We start from the raw sequence: 19,830 nt of genomic DNA, 5'->3' as shown, positions 1-19,830 counted from the left end.
AAGGAAAGAGCCAGAAAAGGTTTTGAGAGTTGGTCTGGGTACTTACAGAAATGATAACAAGAATGCAATGCCTTCTATGCAAGCTGAGAAACACATTTGCACAATATAGTGTCTCTGTGTGTTCTTACAAATAATCTTCCACGCCTGTTTTAGACATCGCATACTTCATTCTGGTGGTGTCAAGCCAGTCATGGACTCCGATTTTGCCATGTTGATAAAATGGAATGGATTATTTTTCTTTGTATGGTTAATCAGGGAGGAGAATGTAAGCTATAAATCCTTGGCTCTGTCTCTACTCTAGTATATAAATTGCCCCAGGAGGAGAAAGCCTGGTTTAGTTACACTGTGATACTCCTCGAGTCCCTAGGATTTAGGAGGGGGAGGTATGGCCAGGGGTGAATATTAGAATATATTCCTTGCAGGAAAGACCAGGAAGAGTGAGTAAAGAAGAGGAGGAAACAATGCCACAGAGCAGGAGGGATATGTGTCCAGACAGAACCTGGACTGAGTCTAAGAAGACCTGGCTTCTGGTCTTGGGGTCACCATCCATCACTCTCTCTGTCTTTAGCAAATCATGGGCCTTTTTATTTTCAAATTTTGTTTTGTAAAATGGGAGACCTGGAGGAAATTATCATTTGAGTTCCCTCGAAGCTCTTGAATGTTATAGCATTTTATTCACAGAGATAAACATAATATTGGGAATATGTACTCATAGACAGCAGCCAAGAGCTGACAAAATGAGGGGTAGGAGATACTGGAGGTTCAGAAGAAGGGTTGAAGAGTGTAGAGATGAAAGGTCGTGGCCGCAGTCAGCTGCTCTGGTTTCTTGACGTGGCTTTGCTGGGAATGCCCTCTGTGGCCATAGGTAAGAAATTAAAACTCCTTGGGCCTCGGCTTCTCCATCTACTACATAAAAGGGGCAGAGCTATTTGGTGTCCAAGTTTCTTTAATGCTAAAATACTCTGTGGCTTCTTAGATTTATTTTTTATTCTCCCAAAATACTCAAAAAAGTCACAGTACAGTGAGTATCTTATGATAGAAATAAAACCAGGTTGATTTAAAAGCTGCAATAATGAAACTTGTTTCTTCCACTTTCATTCCTGCTTTTTCATTTCTACCAGAAAATAAGAACATGCTGGCTTTGATTTTATTTGATGTGTATGTTTATGAATGGCCTCTTTTTCTAGACAATAAGATTTCCAGGGGCAGGAACCACATCTCTGAATCCTGTGTCTAGTGCAAATCCAAACATATAATAGACTTTTGGAAAGAGTTTGCTGAAGTGCCTCTACCTCAGTTACAGCTTTCCCCTATGCTGTTGACTTCATACCCTAATAATTCAAACAGTGTCAGTCTTACTATTATTATTACTATTACTTGTTGATGCTGTAGTTAAATGAAATACACTGCTTTTTTGGATAAGGAAGATGATCCATCTTTTGAGAATGGATTGCATGAACAATTCTAGAGTCTATAGTCTTGTATGTGTCTCTGAATTTAAGGTAGAAAGGAGGAGTGAGACAAGTTGGGGAGAAAGGGGACTGCAAGGTCTAATTGGCTGCTTTGATTAGTTCAGTTTCTAGGAGGTGATGTAAGGAGCATCCTCCGTCCTAACTTGGGGAATAATGCATCACTGAAATGGACTGATAAGTATTTCTATTGATGAAAGCACCATGAAAATGTACTGAGTTAGGAGAGGCAAAGAGGAAGAGATGGAGTCTTGCAAAGATGGGGTAGGTGTGGAGCGGTGAAGTGCAGGAGCCCTTCCTTGTCCTTGGGATGCATTTTGGATTCAGCATCTATAAGACTTCAGAGGGAATATTGTACAGTCAGCCAAGTGGTAATTGCACAGCCCACACATGCTTTGAATCAGGATCCATTAAAAATAATGGGAAAGAGTGACAACATGAGTTTGGGTGTGCAAGGAGGTGTAGCAGGGGAGAGTTAACAGAGAGATGGGTAAGATCCCCCCTCTTAATGATAATTAATGTCAGCATATGTGGCTACGAACAGGCTCTGGTCTGTATTCATGAGGTGTGGGAGAGGATTGATTTTTTTATGGAGACGCTGTAGCTGAAAATTTTAGAGAGGCATCCGTGGTCCTCATTAATATGCAGGCTGGGTAGTGGCTGCCCACAGTTGAGTTTAAGACAGAGGCAATCTATACTGGCCATTAAAAGAACCACAGTCTAATGGGCACATCTATTCCAGTTCTCTCCATTTTAAACATTTCTCCTAGCAGTTTTCATCCTTAAAATCCAGCAGTTCCTTTAATGTGAGGATTTTAGAAAAAAGTCAATCATTTATACTCTTCATAAATTGATAACTTATTTTCCCGAATCCCCACCATTTATATACTATCATTCCATTTACTGTGGTACAGGTATTTTGGCACTTGTTTCTTTCTAGTTTTAATCTGCTGCCTTCATTTATTTTCTTCCACACATCGCCCAGCTGTCCCAGGGTTTGCATTGTTCTAAGATACCTGAGATGACCAATAGGTTATTATTTCTATGTACCTATGCCACACTGTAGTGGTCATAGCACGCTCAGGAAATCTTACTTCTGTGATCTTGTGGCCATTATCATCTATTCTAATTACATCTCTTTTTGGCTAACATTGTCATTATTTCAGTTATGGGAGCTTAATTAGAACAGGAAGTAAATGCATTTAACACCCCCCATTTTTTTTTATCCCAAAAGTTGTAGAAAGGAAGAAGGCTAGTTTATAAAGAGGAACGGGATTTTCATTTAGCTGTTGCTTAACGTTTGTTTGAGAAGTGATGCTATTAATTCTCAGAATGGAGAAGGCAGTTACACAGGGGGACAGAGAACCAAGCTTGCTGAGAGCAGAGGGTGGTGAGCCAAACGGCTTCTTAACTCCTTCAGAAAGATTATTGTACTTGACCACTATGAATTCCCACAATGTCAGACATCCATATTTAAATGATAGTGGAAGAACACATTTCAAAACGCGCAGAGTGCTTTTGGCAGTAGACCTATTTTAACATTATCCATAACTCTATTTCTCCATTAGCACACTTAATAAAGAGTTGACTTCACCTAGTGGTGACACAGGCTGTTCTTCTTTTAAGCATATAAAAGCTCTAGTTATTTTAACTATGGTGACAGCTATTTTTCAAAGTTCCTGGGTTCATTCTTACCGAAGGCTCCTTGCCAGAAAATTGAGGCACAGGGCACTGGACCGCTGTCTGCCATTCCGCATAGTGGTCTCTACAGAAGGTGACATTGTGCAGCATGAGACTCTCGGGAGTCTGGCCTCGAACAATCCGACTGCCAGGAAAAGAAAAAACAAAATCCAAAAATTTTAAATTGATTTTGTGTAGTCTTGTGATACTACAGCTATATATTCAACAGTGGGCTGTGGAATAGGACTTCCACTGTTTTGAAATTTGGGCTGTCACTCATTTTCCCTGGCTTCTTTAAAAATAGGAATTTAAGAAGCTTTGAGTAACTTTGAAGATCCCAGAAAAGAAGTGCCCCTCTGTTGTATCCTGTGTTAAATTGAAAGTGTCTATATTAGAGAATTCATAATGAAGGGAAATTGTTTGAACACATCCTTTGTAGACTGTTGAGTTTAATTAGGTTACATCTCATCCTGATTGCTGATTTGGGCTAATTGGCTAACTTTGTACTATTTGGGTCTTTTGCAGATTTATTTAACTTCTACCCTTCTTCGTTTGTTTCTGAGCACCTAGTTTTCAAGTGAAGAAGTCAGACGAAGTGCCCTGAATAATGGTATTTTTTTCCCCCAGTGACCACTAACACGCTTAGTGTTTGATAGGGTCAAAGTAGGTCAGCATGAAGTGTGTCTTCAGGTCTATGCTGATGAATTTGAGAGTGAATAAGGAGCCCGGCCTTCCTAAATGGAGCACTGGGTCAAGAGTCCTTAATCCTGCTATATTATATTTGCCACAAAGGCAGTACCGGCTGCCCTTTGACAGCTTGCTTTGGTATGAGTTCCTTGGTTTACTTTGGGTGGACAGGCTGCAGAGCATAAGGCACTGAGGTCATGTAACTTGGCAGTTGATCAATTCCTAGGTGTTTATGAATGAAATATGTTGATTTAGTTTTGAGGAATATGGTACTCAGACAAAAACTGGAGCATGACACAGGCTCCTGTCCTGTGGAGCAACATAGCTCCTTTTGCATCACAGGGCACAGTGGGGGGCAGCGATGTCCTTGGAAACAGCCCAGTGAGCTGACACCTTGAACTCTGTCCCTGTCTGTTTTATGGCAGTCATCCAAACTTGATCACAACCCTTTGAGCTAGACGAGCAAGACTATCTGTGAATTTCCCATGAGCAAATCATGTCCAGACACACACAGGAAGGTTGAATAATAAACAGGAGCCAGAGGAATAGAATCTGTAAATTTTAACTCCTTCATTCTCAGGCTCTAGGCAACATTCCTTACATTGTCTGAAGAAACCTCAGAACACTTCACAACCACAGTTATCTTTTTAAAAATTAAAAATTTTTATGTCTTCATCTATGCCATCCCATAGTAGGAAGATTAGTGGGCTTTAACACATTCCAGTAATCCTGCTTTATGTGGCATTTTGTACAGTATTTGCAAATTACTTTATGCTGTAAACAGTAGCTGTAGAATACTTCAAGCTGAGAAGATTAAATGAGGCCTTTATCCCAAAATAAGCCTTTCAACTAAGTTAAAATGACTAAAATATTTCATCTTATGAAATGTTATTTGGATATTAAAAAAATATCTCCAGCAAAACACTGCCCATGGAAATCCTCTTGTGTGAATCCTGTTCACACAGGGAACGTAGCATTGGGGGATGCATGCGCAATTTTTGGGAAGAGGGTTTTTAGGCATGTGTGGATTATGAAGAGCCTCCCCATTGTTCCTCAGGGGTGAGCACCCTGCCATCTAGGTGTCTAATAAGGATTGGCAGAGGGGTAGGCAGACTTTTAGGGTAAAACAAGCCCCCAGAGGCACTTCCTCCTTCCACAGTGCCTGTGTCACACTACTGGAAGGTGGGCAGCTCTTTATGTGATACAGGCAGGGCCAGTGGCACAAGTGGCCACCTTCAAGAGTAGAGTGTTCCCTTCGACACGGAAGGAGCATATGGCGTGGGGTGGGAAATCGGGGGGTGAGGTGCCGAGGGCCCCGCGTGGGCCCCACAGTGGCCATGTCCCGTGTGACTTGATAGACCCTGCAGTCTCTGTGGCCATGCATTTGCTCTTTCAGGGCAGACAGAGCCCACCCCCAGCAGCAGGCTTCTGCCATCTACAGCTGCAGTGCAGGGAGAAAAGGGTGTGGACGGGTGTCTGCTAGTGTGCGAGGCCAAAGAAGAGCTGCTGGTTAGCTATGCAGGGTGCAGACAGCATGTGTAACGTCGAATGTTAAATTTGAGAAAGTGAAGACATGTTCTTTGGACATTGTTATGAATCAAGGTCTGGTTGTGAGACAGGTGACCCAGGTCTGACTCGGCACTTACTTGTCCTCGGATCCTGAGTCACTCACTCCACCTTCTGGATACCTGTTTCATCCTTATGAAATGGGGTAACAGCACCTTTCTGTTGGATAGGACAGTTGTTGGGGTCAAATTGATCAAGCAAACGACTGTGCTTTGAAAATTATAAAATGGAAAAAGAAGGCACCCATTTGTGAAATAGTGAATGTAGGAAAAAGCAGTTTATAGATCAATTGGTTAATAAGTCCAGAAGCATTTGGATAATATTTAAATGATTGAAAACATTGTATTTGAGAGCGTTATGTCTCAGGCACTACTCTAGCTTCCTGATGAGAAGATTAACAGTCTCAGGCCAGAACAGAATTTGACAGAATCCTAGAGGTAAAATGGACAAACCAGAGAATTTACTAACTCTCATTCAATGAGGTGCAGAGAATTTAACAGGTGTGCATGCTGTCACTCTGATGACTCATGGCAGAGCCCAGGCCCGACAGGGGGTGGTTTTGCTCAAGCAGAAGCAAAATCTGGGTCTCAGAAATATATATCTTGACTAATCCCATAGAAATGGATTTTGGAAATAGGTTCTGAATGAAACAAATCTATTGTCATCCAGTATTCATTAAAATTCCTACATCTTATACACAGGTCAAGACTCCCCAACAGAGTTAGCTAGGAAAAACAGATATAATACTTCACCACTTATGTCCCTTTTCAATGTTACTAGAAAGAGGTGTTTACCACAGTGAGTGTGTTTTTTCATACATTTTAGGTGTCCTTTCATCCCTGCATGTCCTGTTCCTCCAGCCAAAGGACTTTTTGTAAGATGATTTTGAGGTTCACAGAGATAAAATCTTCCACACTGAGCACAGTATGGACTTACCCTGCCCCGTGGATAGCCAGACTGATAAAGAAGATGATGAAAACGTGGTGTGTGTACCAGAACAACTCATAGGAGACCTGTCTGATGAACTCGGTGGAAGAGGTCAGGATCAAGATTAAAGCCAGAGAAATCATCAGACCAGTGACGCCCGCAATTGTTGTTAGGAACTCAGTGATTGTGTTCTAAAAGAAACAAACACCATGACATTAATATTTTAGCTCTATTTTTCCACTTTAGAATCAACCCCTGAGAGTTCAAGCAGGGAAGAGTTCAAACCGTAATCAGAAGCATATTAGCCTCCAAAAGGGTCCCCACACGATTCAGGAAGGGAGCGCCCTTGCCCTTTTCTCTGCCTCAGCTGATGGCGGACATGCTCCTTGCTCATATTTCATCAAATGTCATTTCATCAGTGACATGTTTTTATCTGTATAAGTAAATTTTCATGTTAAAGTTGTTAGGTTGAATTGAAATTAGGGCAATAGATGAAAATGCATTTTAAGATACTGCAAAATAAATCTGAGTTTCAAGGTTTTGATTTTTAAAATAAAAATGTGGATTGCCCTGCTTAATCTCATTTTAACATTAATAAACACTTTTTTTGAGAAGTCCCTTAGAGCCATTCCTAATAAAGCAGCTGCACACTTCGTTCCCCTGGTAGTTATTCCTTACTCATGCTTTTTAATTGGAAGGACCACGACTTGCATTTCTTTCATGCCACCTCAGGAGGCTTGGAGTAAGGCTTTGTAAATCCTAGGTGATCGATAAAGATACAGCTATTCTTCTCTGGTAGACACTGCCAAAAAGCCAGAATTCTGACCTGTGAGGGCAGAGGACAGTTTAATAGCCTTTTAGAATATGAATCAGAAAGCACTTTGTATTTATGGGGAGTTTTCCATATTCTTGCCAAGTTATTAGTATTCATCTATTGTGTTACTATGGTTGAGACGACTATGAGCTCAATAAATGCACAGTGTATCTTTTGTCAGTAAAATCTCATTAATTTGGGCTGCTTTGAGGTCTCAAGGTAATTCGGACAGGACTTCTCCATTGTTTATTTTTTCTTCATAGAGCAAGCAGTGGAGATAAAACTGGGAAGGCTATGTCTAAAACATATTAGAAGATTTTTTTCAAGAGTATATCTGCGTTTTAGGAATCCATTTACATCAGATCATGTGCTAATTTCAAATCATTCTTTGCCCACGTCTCTTATCTTGCAACTACTTTTATAGGTAGCTTGAGTTGCAATGTATCCTGTAAAATTATTCCACTGCATCTCTTTAAAAATACTCTATAATGGACACTTTGTCTATTGCTACTTTCTCCAAATGTATCAATTTGTGTTACTGATCTTTCTCCAAATACCCCAAACTAGAGGGTTTCCCTGAACTTAAAACTTATATAATATATTGCCTCTCTTAAAGTTTGAAATAACTATATTGGGAATAGCTTAATCATCTTGTTAAATTGCTTTAAAGGTGTTTATATTGCATACTATTACTATATCATTTTTTTTTTCAAAATGATGAGATTTATTCTTGGGTGTTTGTAGCAATGAACTTTCCAGAGCCTTAGTGGGGAAAAGAATTCATCCCAGTAGGTGTGCAGTTTAATGGGGGAGAAGAATGTCAGATGAGGGGCCTCAGATGCATTCCCACAGGCTTCGGGCATCTGTAGTTTTGATTTGTAATTCTGAAGCTTGCACTTCTAATTGTTGTCAGCTAAGAAAATGTACCTTTTGCTTGATCAATGGCCAGATAATTGGAAATCATCTTAGGATCATTAGGGGACATAACATGGAAGAATTTCCCCAAAAAGAGATTTAGAATTTTGTTTCCTCAAATAAGCCTGAGTGGGCAAAACAGTCACTTAACGAGATGGCTGAAAGGGTCATGGAGAGAGTTCCATTGCTGCAGTGCATCAGTTTAGCGTTCTTCTTGGTCAGCTCAGATTTTTTAGCCTGGACGACATGCTGGATGCATATTCCAACATGGCTGAGCATAGTCAAAGGGTTAGATCCAACAGGAAGAAAGAGGTAGGGGGAAGGTTAAGGAAGGAGAACATCTTAATGTCTGCAGGTGGATTTCTGGGCTATATTTCCAGTTTTCTTTTTGTTTCCCACATGTGCTGTCACTCTGTGCACACAGGTAATTAGCATTAATGATGTCACTAGCCATGTAGGTCTCATTATGAAATGAGCTACTTTGCCCAATATCTGATTTGGCAAACCAGCTAGTCACACAGGTGCCAAAATCTGACACAGGAGATGAGATCCAGAAAACAATTTGCAAATTGAAAATGAAGACAACCAATTTATAACCCCTGCATTTAGGTGACACTTCATATTCTTTATGGTTCTAACATCAGCAAAAAAATCTAATCATGAGCTATATGTAAATTTTAAAGAATCAGGGTTTTAACAGGTTACTTCATTCCATTTTAGCAGTATTTATTATTTTTTGTCAACGTGGCATCAGTTTCTTTTCTTGCTCATCACCTCTTAGCAACATTTATGGCAGAAAAAAATATCTTTTTTTAAAAAAAGGTGAAATTGATGTTAATATCTGAGAGAAATTTCTCTCTTTTACTAAAAGCTTTTGAAATAGAGTGTTTCTAATAAAGGGTTTGGAAAAGGAAGGATTTTTCAGATGAGGATCTAGATAGCAAGGAGAACTCACGGTGTGGAAGGTCCGGATGGGGTTGAGGTAGCTCTCATTTGGGTGGTCGCCCAGTTTGGAAAGTGTGGCCTGAAGTCCCTCTGCTTCCTCTGACTGGCTTGAGTGGTAGGCCTCCAGGTTGCACAGATGTGCCACGATATGGATGGCTATGGTTGAGGAGGTAACATTGTTCATGAGCTGTGTGGATTTCTTCCTATGCAGCTACTCAAAACCACAATGCCTCTATGGACCAGTTCTTCTGTTGTGGTTTCTGTAATCTCCAAAAGGTGATTTATTTGTGCATCTTTCCCAGTACCTTGAATGGAGTGGATTGAACACTTCCAAGGATGTTGTATGATTCACCACATCCATTTAAATTATATGAAGAAATAAAGTATATCTCAATTCACCGCGATTTAGTTAGAAACATGATCATTCTGGAAGTGGAATAGGTATTATGATATCACATGATTTTATATACATTCCATTATTATATATAAATATATTTATTGCATAATTATGATATATTTAATAATGGAACATATGTAATACAAGATATATTGCCAAATAAATCAAAGAACATTATTCCAGAATACTGTATATCATACACATAGATATATGTACATATAATGTATATGCTAGATACCAGGGGAGATAGTGTTTTTGTTCTCTTTCAGACATTATATTTTCTCTTCCTCCCTTTTTCATTTTAGTATATATGTATATATACACCCCTACACATACACACAATATATTTGCAGGTATTATTCCTAGTGGACTGAAATAAATCATTACTTATGGAACTAAATCTCTGTATATGCTTAAGAAGAAAACTCAGCTTTCTATTTCTGTAAATTGGTGATACCTAATTTCTAAATGAAGAGAGCAAGCTTGGGAACACAGCAGCATCCAGTAAAGGGGTCTCTGCCCCATGTTACTCTTTTCAGTCTTGTGAAATCCAAGCAATATTTTGTTGCTTTTCCTGCAAATAGAAACCCTGCTGGGTGGCTAGTTGATACTCACTATTGGGATTTGATTCAATTGTGAAATGGGAAGTCATTGCCCACGATATAGATGATTTCCCAGTTAATATCCTTTTATTTTTTCTGCACCCACATCAAAAAGTAGCAGACCCTACTACTATTACACAGTCTGTACAAGTTGTGGGCCAATTCTGGGATCCTCCGTGGCTCTGCATCGTGGGTCAAGGGGGGATAGGTGAAAAAGGAACCGGAAACTTCTGAAAATATCCATTGGCATTTTGATCCCTGTGGTCCTAGTAGCAAATTTACTCAGTCTTGCCATCTTCTACTCAGCCTTTTCTCTCTGTCACCGGAGTTCCTTCTCTCAGAGCCATTCCCTTTTCTGACTTGCGAAGTTGTGCTCGTGCTTTAAGACCAACTCAAAAGTTTCTTTCTATCAGGCATTCTTCAGTTCCACAGGCACAAACGACACTTTGGTTATAACATTTCCCAGTCATTATTGTTATGAATATTTATTTATATCTATGTTTCCCAGTGGACTTTGAGGTCTTGAAACTTGTTCATCTTGATGCTGTAATACCTGGCACATTGCTTAGAACTAGAATGTGTTTAAAAGTGATTTGTGGAGTGACAATGAAGTTATAGAAAGGGAGAAAGGAGTAGGAAATTTATCTGTAGAGGCAACATTGTTGGGGTAGTGTTTTCCCTGCTAAAGCATATTTTTTGCACATTTTTCTGTAGACTTTAAGTTAGAAATCAACTCAAATATGTTTTTGGTTGAAGCTCACCTAAGAGGGCAAAGTACGTGATAGTGTTTATGAGTCTATGACCGTAACTGTTTCCTCCTGGGTTTGGTGGGTTAGCAACCAACAAGCAGTATTTTCTCTCCTTATGTTCCATTTGCCAATAAATACTGCTATGTCTATGAAAGGCTAGCTTGTTTAGTCTCAGTGTCCACAAAGTTAGAAAAGCTTAGCAAGTAGCTGTATCTTCCAATATGCTTATACATAACTATTTGCTAAATTGAACACAAATATTGTCTGGTATTCCTAATGCTATTTTCTGATAATTATCTTAAGGTTTGGAAAAAACATGTAATTTCTCATAGCTAACATATATTGAATGCTTAATATACTTTGGACACTGTTATAAATGCTCTAAGCAGATTATTTCATTTAATCCTCAAGTATTAGCCTTATTTTTATTATAAGGACCAATACTCAGAAAGTTAAGGAACTTGTAGTTTATTAATTGCGAAGATGGGCTAAAACTCCATTTGCTTGACTCCAGGGCCCCATCTTTAGATGGTTAAATTATATTGCTTCTTTTCACTAATCAATAATTGTTGTACCTTAGTATTTACTGAAAACTAATTTCTCCTATGGGATTAAGGATTAACTAAACCTCTTTGAATGATCACTTGATGTCTTTAATCTAGAGTCAAACAGCTCTAAGACCTCTGACTGATCATAGCCTTCGTCCTCATGTAAGTGGTATAAATATCCCCTTTGTATTCCACCCCTTTACCATCACTACTATTTTCTTACCTTTCATTCATTCTCCCTCCATGGACTAAAGCACATCAGACAGCGAGTGGAGCTGTTCCTGTTTTACTGGAATGGATACTGAGCTTCACCAAATTAAGTGATGTATTTATCATTACCTATCACATGTGACAGAAAGGGAATACAGGATAAATTCTGTCTTTTATACCTACATTCAACACCATTTTTCTCCTGTGTAATGAGTTGTTGATCACAATCTATTTTCTATCAAGTTGATTTCCACATGAGAATTTGACACTGTTAAGCTAAACTTAACTACATTTATTGAATGAGCAAAGATATTGAGCTATTTATTTCTTCTTATTGCCAGGTTTCCCATAACAGAGCTGAAGAAATGAAGTCCTAAAATGCTTTTCTAGAGGTGACTTCCAAGGGAATAAGTTAAGAGCTATGCTAATTTTTTCCCATGAACTCTAAAATTCATGTCTGAAATGTTTTGTTCCAGGTGCCTCCATTTTATTTTCATTTCATAGGTAGAAGATAAAAAGTGGAATATCTTATTTTGCTTATCTCAGGAATTCTCAGAGAGAAAACTGCTTGTGCCCATTTTACTCATCTAAATGTTTTGTGTCCTTTTAAATCTGATCCCAATTTTGTTGTTATCTTGGTTTGGAACTAAAGTCATCTCAGCTCTCAAATCCATGACTATTGGTACTTGATAGATGCTAGGAGAAATACTGATTTGATTCTTTTCCAGGCATTATATTTTCTATTCTTCTCTTCATACATTTTCATTTCAATAATACTGGCCATGCTATCTATGTTTTTACAGTGAAAGTTACTCCCATATGTGATAAAATGATGATATGGTTTTATCTTTCTTGGTCATCAGAATTAATTCTTGTTATTGGATTTGATATTAGTATGTAATAGAAAGAATATTGAAGAGGATACATCTCACTTAACTTCTTTCAGCCCATTTTTCTCATCTGTAAAATGGGTGGATTGGAGCAAATTGTATTATGTAAGCTTCTGTCTAGCTGTCTGGCTCCAGTGTCTCCAACTGAGGTTAACTGGGAACACTTACCATCTAAAAAGGGTCCGTAGTCCCATATGAAAGTAATGCAAACACGAAACTCATGTTGTAATGTTTTCAAAATCAACACTGGCTTTAAAGGGGCTTTTTAATTCTCGTAGTGAATCCAGTGCCATCAGCCATCCAGCTAGGCTCTTCCTGGCCTCTGAGGACTATCTGTGGGGTCCCGAGAAGAATCCAACATTCACATTTCCAGAAGCCACTCAAATATCAGGCAGAAAGAAACTATAACTGGGTCTTGCCACAATTTAATTTTCTCATCAAGGTACTTTTACAGTTAAAAGAGAGCAGCAATCTTGGGCACACTACAAATGCACATTTAATTGGTCTGTGAACTTCTGAGTTCAAATAAGGAGCTTTTACTAAAGAGTGAACAAAAAAAATCATAAAGGCTACAATTAGAGCCAGTTGCCCTGAGAAAGTTTCTTTTCCTTCTTTCTTTCCTTCTTTTTATTTTTCAAGAGCTCAAAGGGAGCATAAATGAGGGAGAATCTTGGAAGTGTGGTCAGTGTTTGCTATCTTTCTGCCTGCCTGTCAGTGATAACAGCCATTTCGGAGCCAGTCACCTCCTAATTAAGCAGCCTTTAGAAATAAGGACCCAGGGACAAATCCTGGCTGCACTTCTGCAGCCAGAATCTAGCCCCAGAGTTTAAGATTTGTGGTCTGATTTCTGCAGGAATACACCCTGTGCACATCACTCATTTGTATGCCACATTAAATCATGTCAGAAGGACTGGGGAGAGGCCTCCCTACTGCCCCGTACCTCAAGCAGAACTGGATTAATAGCATTTCCTTAGGGATCAGGTCCTGAAGAGTTTGGTCTCTGGGGCTGTTCTCTACCTTGGGATCTCCAAGTCTTTTCTTCTAAATCCCATTAACTCTGAGTCCAGCCCTCTAAGCCCATCCCTGTTATATTTACTGAGGTTTGTAAACTAATTTTAGCAATTCATCAGGAGCTGCATGTGGGTTAACTGTACACCTCAGGAGTTTAGCAGATGCAAGCTGTGGAATTTGCTGGAGACAGCTGTCTGGGTCACTATTTTCAGCCCCTTTTGAAGGCAACTCACCCTCAAAGTACTACTCTTCCCTTCATAGGGTCTTCAAGGTCTATTGTGGGCCAGAGAGTCCAAAAATATCCTCATTAAAGAAGGGAGAGGCTGAGAAACCAGGATTTCTCTCCCGGTGGGGTTACAGGTCCCTGGAAATGATTTCCTAGTGCTTGAGGAATGCCCCAGCAGCTCTTATCATAGGCAGGCAAGCAAGAAGGCAGGGAGCCAAGAAAAGAAGAGCTCCCCTTCACTGCGTTTGCGGCGATGCCCTTGATTACAGATACCGTTGTTTCCCTCTTCCCTCCTCCTCCTCAGCCTACTTCTACCAGGCTCTAATTACATCCTTTAATGATCTGACCAATTAAAGCCTGCAGTTCAAACGTATAGGGGAACGGATGAGAAATTAAAGGCTGGCACGCAAACTTCGATGTGGATGCACTTCTTCCAAGGTTGCACACCTCTATTAAGCCAGCCAGCTATTTGAAGAGCAGCATAATGGGCGATGCTAATAAAATAAGCACGGGGACATTTTCCGTTGCTCCCAAGCGAATACACCAGAAGGACAAAATGTGAAAAGCAAAGGGATGTCTATGAAACTAGACCTTAGCGGTTTTTTTGTTTTTTATTTTTTCCCTAAAAGCGCAGTTGCCAGCCACATTTCTTAGTTAATGTGAAATGTAATAATTGCTTTGTCAGGGTTTGGGAGAAGCCAAGCGTTCTGCCCACCCTCCTGCCTTTGCCTGGAGTGGAAACAACGGCGGCTGCTGCTGGTTGCCATGGCGGTGGGAGATGAGGGGCACTTTGCTCTCAGAAGCAGCGTGACTCTGCTGGCGGCGCCCCGGGAGGTGTTCAGGAGTCCAGTAAGGCAATGGGGGTTCAAGCAGAAGAGGGCTGGGGAGACTACTTGACGCTCTCCAGGGACGTGGGCGAGGAAGAGGGCGGGTCATCTGCTTCCTCTTGTTGCAGCAGTATGTGAATTTATCACCTTGGACGGCTGGCATCCTCTTGAATCTCTTCACTGCCCACAATCCGTTTCACCCACCCCAAACTGCTCCAGGCTCCCGGCAAACTCAGGCGCCGCCCCGTCTTGTACCATTGCCCAGTAATTCCCTCCATCTCTTTTGCCTGCTGTTCAACCCCTCCTACTCAGCAGGTTTAACCAAATTTGTTGAGGACCTATCATGTGCCAGGGGCCAGGAAAGCCAAGATGCCTAAGGCTCCGTCCCAGTCCTGGAGGTGGTCTGAGCAGGTTTGCTGTGCAGGAGGAGGGGCAGCTGCGGCCGGCAGGAGAGGTTGGGGGACAGCCCCACCTGCTGGGCAGGGGCAGACGCCAGGCAAGGAGTGGGATATGGCGGCACCTTCCCCGATGGGCAAGGAGAGGAAGAGCATTTCAGACAAAGGGAATAACCAGAGTAAAAGTGCAGACTATTCAGGGACCCCGTAGCTGGGTACTGCAAGGGGGAAAAGCAAGTGAGTGACGGGAGCTGAGGTTGGGGGGCAGGCCTCCCTGAGGGAGCCTGCGGGCCATGCTAAGCTGGGGTTTGGTCCCCTGCCAGCCCAGCGAGTGAAAGACCTCCCAGGCGCGAGGCTTCCAGGGGGCCCTCTCCTGACAACTCATAGAATGGGACAGATTGTATCATTGCTCTTTTAATTCCGTACAAAAGAATCCTGAAGTCACACAGCCAATCCAAATAACTTGGTCATCTGATTCTAGTCAGCTGTTGCCCCTACGGAATTACACTCCATTCTGAAAACAGTGCTGACCCCGCTAGTTTCAGAAGGTGATAGCTCCTGTCAGGGTGTCTTGCACATGGGAGACATCCCATAGACATCATGGATGCATTCATGTTACTGATATATGACCCCATCCAAAGAAATACACATATGCAAAGGTTCACAGTGACAACCATTATGTATTTTCCATCCTTTTCTGATGTGTTTTAATGCTGTGGGTTTCTCATTCCTCTTCTCTGTAATATCTTTATAACTTTCTCTTAGAGTCTGATTCTGCCTTGAAGCAACTGCATGGTGATCATTTTCTTCCTGCCGTTTTACTGTGTTTTATCTCCTCTTTTAGTGCAGGAATTAAAGATTCGCAAGACTTTAAAGAGGCCTAGAGATCCCTTGAATTCCTTCCCTGAAGAACATTCTCAGGCGCAATCTCCTTTTGGTCCCAGGAACTCAGTACTGTCAGGGGCCCCTCATTCAAATTTTAGATAATTTTCAAGGTCTGGAAAAGACGAGCATTTCCAAGCTGAAAACTGCTCCCCGAGTCTTCATTCCTTCATGCATTCACTCATTCATCGAGCATTATTGGCACCCATGTGCACTCAACGAGGTTGTAGGCCCCATAACACAAAGATGAATGAGACTCCTTCTTTGCCCTCCATCCCTTAGCTAGTTTCCAGTAGGACAGAATGTCTTTCCCCCTTATTTCTTAACAGACTATACAGACCTTTTGCAAACATTTCCTGGGTTGGTTTAATCTGGTGTTGAAGGCAATTGATGGGGAACTCACCCCACTTGTCTCACAGCGCATCTCAAGTTGTGTTAATTGGCACTTGGCCACTGTCTGTCATGTCTTGTTGCTTAATTAAATCCACATTTGTTTTGAGTGTTCTTTTTATTCTGCTATCTTTTATGCATGAAAGGATAAAAACAAATGAGGAAAACATTTTATAGTTAAATTAGTTTGAGGGAAGCTGTCCTGAATCATAACTCTTTATCATTCAGATAGCCTTTTATTTCCCTATATTTGTTGTCCAACAAAACCACAAGCTGTTTGGTTATTGCCCCCCTTTTCTTCTTCACCAGAGTTTAACCTTGGCCTTGGATGCTAATTTCTAGTGTTTTTCTCTTGAATTCTCTTGTTTTCTATCCAAAGAAATAACAATAGTCCTTTATATGCTATAATGCTTCATATCTCTTCAAGATCTTTCCATACACACTAGCTGAATAACTATTCAGAACATTGTTCACACAATCTTCCTTTTCTTTTCTCTTTTTACTGCCCATGTTACCATTTGATAGTCACTTTTCTACCACTGTGATTGAGCTTTTGAGCATAGGTCGATTTCATTTCTGACGTGAATTACATTAAATAATGCAGTGCCAATTTTTCAAGTAGGTATTTATCATTGAATTATCAACAAGCTTAATTATTCACAAATGAAAATGAAATTTCATAAACTTTTCCTTGACCAGTTGAAGGCTGGGTAGGAAAAATTATGTGAGTATAAGTGAGAAATTTAAAACTCTGTCTAGATAAAGCTTATGTAGTCAGAAGGAAGGCAAAGATTTCTTTTACCTAACAGTGAACCTTTGGCAGAGAGGGACATAAAACTATGAACTTAGATATCAGGTATTATAAAATCCATCAGGCAATAACAAAATAATAATTATTAATTAATAATAAGCCCTTACTTGTATTAATGGCTATCCCATAGGCGACAAGTTTGTGGAATTTGAGGTTTTTGTCTAATTGCCTCATCCATGGTCCTCTGCAGCACTAGAATAACAAAAAATGATGGTCTTATTTGGGGAAAAATCATAGCAATGACAGTGCCATGAGGGCAAAGGAGCAGGACTCAGGCCCTGCCTCTAAATAAAAAGCAAAGGCGAATCCACATGACATGAAAATTAGTGGAACAGGCAAAAGCACATGGTTATTACTGGATCTGCTGAAATTTCAACTCAGTAAAAGTGAATGAGTTAGTAGTTCCCTGGCTATTAAGTCAAAGCTCTTGAATAAAACTGTTAATACCCATTCCTCAGGTAGTTTAGAAAATGATAGTAACCATCATTCTCATTGATGTGGTTTCAGTCATCTATCAATTATTCCTTATTACACAAAGAAAGGCACTACGTTCATCCACACCTAAATATTCATAAAATGATGATGATGATTAAGTGAAAGATTATTTTAGTAAGTAAAGGTTACTGAACATTTCATTTTGGGGTTCAGTTTAGCAGGAAACACAGGTAAGTACTCAATACAGTGAGCTCAGTGTAATTAGGAAATGCCCATTATGTCTGGTAGGGGTTAACAGCTACATACAAAAATGGGTGACTGTCATTGTGCTTTTCTGGGCTGAGAACTCAGAGATGCTTCCTTAGTGGCATTTGGCTCAACTGTTTATCTCCTTTCTGTCAGAAATGGTAGCAGCTCAAACTGTTATAATGTGTCTATCTTTGTGAGTCAGGTCAATTTTATTAGCCTTACTTTTCAGGTGGAGCAAACGCATCAGGAATAGGCTGAGCCGAATCTCATGGCATGTACGGAATCGATGGCAAAAGCAAAAGGCAAATCAGATGTACCAATTTCTGATTTCCAGTTTTAGCCATCGTGTCCTTTTGCAAAGCTACAAACCTGATTTTACACAGGATTATTAGGAATTTCTTAGTAAAGGACATCTTTGTTTTCCATGGCACTTGTATTAGTAAGATATAACAACTGGAATTATTATTAAGTATTTTAGTACTTACCATACTTGTCCCTCTCAAGAATGAAATAAGGTTTCGGCTGATTGGTAATAAAATTAGCATGCAGTTAAAATTCAGGCACACTGCGGATGCTCGTGCCCAAGCCAGAGTTGACTGTGCAAATATAAAGACACAAGAAAGAGATACAGTGAAGCCAAGGAAGCCAAGGAAGATAAACTGCATTTTGTTTTCTGAAATGGTAATGTGTAGTCACTAACTCTACTTACACCCAGAATAACTCGTGTGTAAAGGAAAGACTCTTCCTCTTCATACCAGTAGAAGGTGTCGATAAACAGATATAAATTTACTCCCAGCCATGAGAGCTAGAGTAGAATGAAAAGAGAATCAATCAATTCTATCTTCAACTTTCTCTTCTATTCAAAATTGGGGATCTTCTTTTAAAGTGAAATGAAGAGCTTCTCAATAATAATCAGAATTACTCCATATGCTTATTTCTCATAGTTTTTACACAGTGATTACAATGGTAAGAAATCGTTGACTTTATAGAAAAGATTTTAAGCACATATGGGTACACTTTAAGAAATTTAATGAAAAGTACAAAACCTTCCTAGTCAACATTGCTATAATGTTTGTAAGTCAATGATATCAAGAAGGAAGAACTATTTAAAAACAACTCAGAAAGTACTTTAGAAATATGCTAATTTCAGAGTCTATTTCAAAGACTTCATTTGATTTAGAGAAACGTTTCTACATTATGCAAAAACAAGCTAACTTGACTTCAAAAAATAATTACGAGTGAACTCAATTGAGAAACAACTTTACAGGATTCTGTAAGGGTAAATTAAATATATCTACTGAATGTTTTCTAACAAGTTTAATCGGAGTAATACTTCAAGCTCCTTAGCATTCCTATACAAGTTTTCTAAAACATCAAAGACTATTCAACATATATATATATATATATACATATATTCAAATTTGAATAACAAAAATGATACTTACTACTAATAGGAAGGAGAGACTCTCATTCAAAATCCAGCACCCCATCATGACAGCTTTGCTCTTTCGCTGTCATCAAATTATTTCTTTCATTCACCTGAGCCTGGATGTTGTATCCTTAGTAAGGGCTTCCCTGCTAAATTATTTTGTCTTTTTGTCTTAGGAAACATCTACTGGGAGCAGCTCTCGAGGAATTTCTAATTAAGGACTTCTTGCCAAAAGCACGTCACCAACCTGACATGCCTCATGACCTGGGTGAATACAAGTCTCTGTCTAATGATTCTTTTCTTCAAAGATTTCATAAAAAAAGAAAGCTCGTTTTATTAAATTATCCTCATGTACTTCATACCCCATTCATTTTTTACATGATTGCAGTCAAGATGCTAATAAGTCTTTATGTAAATTTGAGAAATAATCTAACTGCTGAAGGTTGGTTACAGCAAAAACACTTTACTGGAGCTTTCTCTACTTTGTCTATTTTCCCCTCTTTAGTTCCTTTGCCCCCTCTTTTAAAAAAGCTCTTTATAGAAGATACAGAATGGCCAGTAAATAAATAGGAATGAAACAGTCTTTCAGAAGATGGTGAAGAGAAAAGGGAAGGATCTTTAAAACTATCACATGCTGGAGAACTCTAATAAATCTAAAAATGGGGCTACAAAGAATGAAGTAGACTATTTGTGGGGGATTGATGAAATAAATTTGTGTTTTTCCTAATCCCACTTGGTGCACCCATGAGGTAAATGAGAATATCACACACATGAGC

General features: G+C 39.7%; 1 protein-coding gene across 1 annotated transcript in view; it reads right to left on the bottom strand.

Annotated features, from left to right (window-relative positions):
• Positions 1-19,118, bottom strand: part of NOX3 (NADPH oxidase 3) — a 52,820-nt gene extending 33,702 nt beyond the window's left edge. Inside the window, exons 1-7 of the mRNA XM_036886763.2 lie at positions 19,071-19,118; positions 18,335-18,430; positions 18,111-18,221; positions 17,049-17,133; positions 9,014-9,159; positions 6,339-6,520; positions 3,165-3,294 (exon numbers count right to left, since the gene is read on the bottom strand). Coding sequence (XP_036742658.2) covers positions 3,165-3,294; positions 6,339-6,520; positions 9,014-9,159; positions 17,049-17,133; positions 18,111-18,221; positions 18,335-18,430; positions 19,071-19,118 — 798 coding nt within the window. The remainder of the gene's footprint in view (positions 1-3,164; positions 3,295-6,338; positions 6,521-9,013; positions 9,160-17,048; positions 17,134-18,110; positions 18,222-18,334; positions 18,431-19,070) is intronic.
• Positions 19,119-19,830: the final 712 nt, after the last annotated feature.

Source organism: Manis pentadactyla, chromosome 12 (assembly GCF_030020395.1).
Source record: "Manis pentadactyla isolate mManPen7 chromosome 12, mManPen7.hap1, whole genome shotgun sequence".
NCBI classification, from domain to species: domain Eukaryota; kingdom Metazoa; phylum Chordata; class Mammalia; order Pholidota; family Manidae; genus Manis; species Manis pentadactyla.
Note: the sequence above shows the minus strand (reverse complement) of the source record. Positions and strands in the feature narration are given on the sequence as shown.